General features: G+C 44.3%; 1 protein-coding gene across 1 annotated transcript in view; it reads left to right on the top strand.

Annotated features, from left to right (window-relative positions):
• ITGB1BP1 (integrin subunit beta 1 binding protein 1) overlaps positions 1-5,673 on the top strand; it is a 42,086-nt gene extending 36,413 nt beyond the window's left edge. The window contains exon 7 of the mRNA XM_068280323.1: positions 2,114-5,673. Coding sequence (XP_068136424.1) covers positions 2,114-2,197 — 84 coding nt within the window. The 3' untranslated portion in view covers positions 2,198-5,673. The remainder of the gene's footprint in view (positions 1-2,113) is intronic.
• Positions 5,674-6,000: the final 327 nt, after the last annotated feature.

Below are 6,000 nucleotides of genomic sequence, written 5' to 3' on the forward strand. Positions count from 1 at the left end.
AGGCTAGTGTTGGGCATGGACTGGGATGCTAGTGTTGGACATGGAGAGGGAGGCTAGTGTTGGGCATGGAGAGGGAGGCTAGTGTTGGGCATGGAGAGGGAGGCTAGTGTTGGGCATGGAGAGGGAGGCTAGTGTTGGGCATGGAGAGTGAGGCTGGTGTTGGGCATGGAGAGTTGGTGTTTGGCATGGAGAGGGAGGTTGGTGTTTGGCATGGAGAGGGAGGCTAGTGTTTGGTATGGAGAAATAGGTTGGTGTATGCAATGGAGAGCGAGGTTGGTATTTGGCATGGTAAGGGAAGCTAGTGTTGGGCATGGAGATGGAAGTTGGTATTGGGCATGGAGATGGAAGTTGGTGTTGGGCATGGAGATGGAAGTTGGTGTTGGGCATGTAGAGATAGATTGGTGCTTGGAGTGGAGAGGGAGGTTGGTATTGGGCATGGAGAGAGAGGCTAGTGTTGGGTATGGAAAGAGATGTTAGTTCTGGGCATGGAGAGGGAGGCAAGTGTTGGGCATGAAGAGAGAGGTTGGTGTTTGGAGTGGAGAGGGAGGTTGGTATTGGGCATGGAGAGGGAGGTTGGTATTGGGCATGGAGAGGGAGGCTAGTGTTGGACATGGAGAGGGAGGTTGGTATTGGGCATGGAGAGAGAGGCTAGTGTTGGGCATGGAGAGAGAGGCTAGTGTTGGGCATGGAGAGAGAGGCTAGTGTTGGGCATGGAAAGGGAGGCTAGTGTTAAGCATGCAGAGGAGTCTGGTGTTAAGATATAGGATTATGAATGGGGAGATTGCTGTTGGTGTTCGGCATGGAGAGGGAAGTTGGTGTTTGGCATGGAGATGGAGGCTAGTGTTGGGCATGCAGAGGGAGGTTGGTGCTGGGAATGGTGAGGGAGGCTAGTGTTGGGCATGGAGATGGAGGCTATTGTTGGGCATGGACTGGGATGCTAGTGTTGGACATGGACATGGAGAGGGAGGCTAGTGTTGGGCATGGACTGGGATGCTAGTGTTGGACATGGAGAGGGAGGCTAGTGTTGGGCATGGAGAGGGAGGCTAGTGTTGGGCATGGAGAGGGAGACTAGTGTTGGGCATGGAGAGGGAGACTAGTGTTGGGCATGGAGAGGGAGGCTAGTGTTGGGCATGGAGAGGGAGGCTAGTGTTGGGCATGGAGAATGAGGTTGGTGTTTGGTGTGGAGATGGAGGCTAGTTTTAGTAATGTAGAGGAAAGCTAGTGTTGGTCATGAATAGGGAGGTTTATGTTTGGCATGGAGAGGGAGGCTAGTGTTGGGCATAGACAGGGAGGCTAGTGTTGGGCATAGACAGGGAGGCTAGTGTTGGGCATAGACAGGGAGGCTAGAATTGGGCATGGACAGGGAGGCTAGAATTGGGCATGGAGAGGAGGTTGCACTTGTGGCAATATTAGTAAATGTACCCCCTAATAGCTGCTCTTATGTTATATTGCCTCTGTTCAGTTATCATCTATCACAGTACTATTGCTTTCCAGTTACATTTGCTGGCTTGGTCCACCAGCTCATATTCTTTCAGCAGTTTCATTGCACATCACAATGCCTGATCATTAGGCAATCGAGAAAATGTGGGCATTTCTAGGTAAACGATGTAACTTATTTGTGTTAAGATTGTATAGTATAAAAATCCAGATGGATATTTGGGAGCCCTTTGTGTATCAGCCAGATACACCTGTGACCCCTCCTTGGGGGGGGGGGTTGCCTGTGGCAGGCATCATATTTTGGGTCCCTTTACATACACATTTTTCAGTGTTTGTGTGGCAGATATGAATACAGGTTTGTTGTTCTGTGTACTATATATTATACATATGGGTGCTCCAGGTTTTCGGGTGAAGTGTTTTCGCATTAGTGTAAATAGTCATGTTTGGGTACAATTTCTTAACTCTTAATTTACTTCCTCCGCCTCCTGCACTACCCTAGAGGACCTGCAGACATAAGGCCTGAGCAGGTGACTGTCATCTCCTATCTCTTAGTACTTTTAGAACTTGTATAATGTGATATTTGTTGTTTTTATTATTAAAAAATAATCCTATAGGTAGATGACTGTAGAGCTGGCAGTTTCTTGCATTCACACCTTGTGTTGTTTCCCCTGTACAGGAACATGCACAAGCTATCTGCAAGGTCCTGTCTACAGCCTTTGACTCTGTTCTTACTGAGAAGACTCGAGTTCCGGCAGAATAGCGATGCTGCTTGTCTGGTGACACCATCTGTGCCTTCTATCCGCTCGCCTCTGTGCCCTGCCACTGTCCACACTGAGAAGAGGGTGGGGTGGAACTGGAAATACACTAAATGTGGCCATACACTTCTTGATTTGGTGGCTGACCAACCATCCGATTTGATAATTGGTTTCAAATCAGATGAAAATTGGTTCCGCCAAGAGCATGCCAGATCGACAATGCAACCAATTCCAGGCTGAAATTGTTCGCATGGATCAATTGGACATGCTGCAAGATGTCGGGCAGTCACGGTCGACTGGGTGCGCGGCAGTAACAGCGTGCGATATCCGGATAAACCAACGAAACCACGGGTGTTATTCCCCCTAGTGTATAAATGTGCCCCCCTCCCGTGTGTGCATTTATACATTACCTGCCCTATGTTGCCCACAGCACGGTGCCCATCAGTCTTCAAAATCCCGCTCCTCCATTTGCGCTATACACGTCGCCGGCGTTACACGCACGCCCTGTGCTATTCGGCGGCGGTGTGTATAGCGCGAATGGAGGAGCGGGATTCCCAAGGCAACATAGGGCAGGTGTGTATAAATGCACACATGGGGAGGCAGCGGCACATGCGGCCGATCACTGAGAGATTTCATGCTGAAATCGATCAGGAATCGGCCTGTGGTGTATGGGCAGCTGACAGATCCCTCTCTAATCAGATTCCATCACAGAGATTTGTCTTTTGGTGGAATCTGCACATTGTTAGATTTAAATTGGAAATTGATGCGCAGTGTATGGTAGGAATCGATTCCTTCTGAATCAATTCTTTTCAGAAAGGAATCAATGATTTTAGAACATTGGGTGGAAATCTGTAAAGGTGCCCATACAACTAGGGATTTTGCAGTTCGATCAACCATTCAATTATTTTATTGAATTGAGAGAGAATAGAGTGTGTTCCAGAATTGGCAATCGATGAAAAGTGGCTGATATGCCGAATTGACCAGCTTACTCAATCGAGCAGGATGCAAGATATCGGTAGATCGCAAAGGAAAGGGCTACTATTCTCATTATTCGATCAATTTTTGCATTCAGAGCATGGAGACAACATTGGTCAGATCGATTAGTGAAAGTAAATGGCATAGGAATTGCTTGCAGTGTGTGGGTCACTAGGTGATAGACTTTCAATCAACTATACTGAAGTTGATTCCCTAATAAAGTTGATTGCTTTGTTGATTGAATCATAATCGCTAGATGTATGGCTACCTTTAGTGTATGGCCAGCTAACTCTATTTTTGTATTAGCTATAACTTAACGATGTACAAAACACTAAAGGACTAAGGGCCCGTTTCCACTATCGCGAATTTGCATGCGCTTGCCGCATGCGAATTCGCATAGCCAATACAAGTGGATGGGACCGTTTCCACTTGTCAGGATTTCTGAGCGTTTTTCTGTGCAGAAAAAATCTGCACAGCAGAGCCATCAGAATTTGCATACCGCATACGCGAATCGCATACAATGTATTTAATAGGGAATTTGCATGCGGTATCGGTAAGCAAATTTTCATGCAAATTCGCATACGATTTCGCATGGAAACAATGGAAAAGCACACAGGTACTGCCATGGTTAAATTCACATACATAGTCATCCATGCAAAATCGTATGCAAATTTGCATGAAAATTCGCATCCGCATGCAAATTTTTACCGCAGCGATTCCCACCGCACAAGTGGAAACGGGCCCTGACGGCACGTTATTGGAAGTGGATAATCTCTACTGAGATTAGTAGACATTTGTCATTTGATTGACATTGGTACATTCACCGCATGTACGAAGCAAACCACACCGGTACTTGAGCTCCCTATATTGCCATTGGTACATATTGTGTTAATGTTGGGACAGGTACAATTCATATTTAAACTATTAATAGCATCTTGCTTTATATACAGTATAAACAGTATATATAGTCTACATGTATTCCTGTATGTTAACAGGAGTGTTTTATTAAAGTTGTATTTTTTCACACAACTTCATATTTTTGTGGCAACATATTAACTCATGAATGTAAAATTTTAGGAGGTATTTAAAGCGAACATTGGTAGTAGGACTGGCAATGGATATATAGATGAAAATTGTGGGAAGGACACGTATTCCAGCAGTCTCAATGGGAAAATTGAACATCTGTTAATGACTGGCTCCATAATATTTTATTAAAAGGAACCTGAACTGAGTAAAATTATTTGAAATAAACACGATGTACCAGCTAATGAATATTACATACTTACCTCACGGTCAGTTCCTCTCAGAAGCTCACCATTTTTCTCTTAGAATGATTTCTTCCAGTTTTGACAAGATTTTGTCTGAACTGAAATATATCAGTTGCATATGGGCCCTGCTCTGCATTTTCTAGGCTTTCCATAAACAAAGGATGGCTTTAAGGGCCTTTGACAGACCTCTGAATGTTTCTTTTATGATTTCAATGAAGCGGTTTGATAGCAGACCTCAGAACACTGTTGGTGTACAGCAATCTGCTCTGCTTGGTTGAGACGGACCAGAACAACTCCGACCGTACTTAAAGTGGAGCTAAACTCAGAACTCCCTGTCTGCTGTGATAGGCACAGCATGATGACCTCTGCGGAAAAACAAACAAACCTTTTTTTCATTACAATTTCTGGAAATCCTACAAAAAAAAAAAACCCTGAAGTTTTAACTTAATCAACTGTATATGGAGCACAGAAAGGGTTAAAGGAGTTCTACTGTAATGCTGGGAATACACTGTTCGTTTCTGGGGCTCGATTCTCCCTTCGATCGTTTTGCCGCTCGATTCTGCAGTCGATTCTCTTATCTTCCGCTTGTTTTTCTTATCTTTTTCCATTCACTTCTATCAGAAATCGAGCGGCGAAAGGATCGAAAGGGAGATCGACATGTCGGAAATTATCTATTGAACCATCTAATCACCTCAAACGAACTGTGTATTCCCAGCATAAGGGTATTGAAAAAAAAAAGTTTCACTTCACAAAACGATCCTCCAGTCCCCGCCGCTGGCTCACTTCCAGAATATGCGACTTTAATGTCGCACGTTACTGCACTGCGTGCGTCCTCTCTACCACTGACGTAACCTGAGTGTACTGCTTACAGTACTCCTTTAAAGGACATCCGAGGTGAAAATAAACTGATGAGAAAAACAATTGTATCTATCCTCCTTCTCCTAAAAATTACTTTTTTTTTTAGATATCCCACAGTTTTATTTTAGATTTATATCTAGTTTTTACTGTTTCATTGTCTCTGCTCAATGACACCTTCATTGAAGTATGCTAGAGCTTAAATATATGAATTATTGAACCTTTTTATCTCTTTCCTGCTCTCAAGCCATTTACTGACAGGAAAGTATTTTATGGCTGTAATTATTTATCAGTGATGGTTATGCTATAGTCCAACCCAGTCAGAAACTGTCACTTGCATACCTGATTTTTAACTCTTCCAAGCAGAGAAAGAAAAAAAAGGGACACAGAATGGTTATTTCTGTGATTGGCACTGTACATGCACATGTCTATCTCATCATGTCACCTCGGTTGTACTTTAAGCCTCAGATTTTACTATACAGACAGAGCCATGGTGCACTCATTCACAGCTACTGATGAGGCTAATTGCACTCTGATGTAGCTAAACAAACACTCAGCTCAGTTTAATGGATTTCTACAGCATTTATTAGTGGAATTAAAACTCTTCATTGTGAGCTGTGCAAGAGTTTGAGTCTGCTTTAAAGGGAACCCGAGGTGACCAGGCGGCCCCCGGTTGTTTGCGCGACCCCCGGTTGTTTGCGCGACCTAGT

The sequence above is a fragment of the Hyperolius riggenbachi genome, chromosome 4, assembly GCF_040937935.1.
Source record: "Hyperolius riggenbachi isolate aHypRig1 chromosome 4, aHypRig1.pri, whole genome shotgun sequence".
NCBI lineage: Eukaryota > Metazoa > Chordata > Amphibia > Anura > Hyperoliidae > Hyperolius > Hyperolius riggenbachi.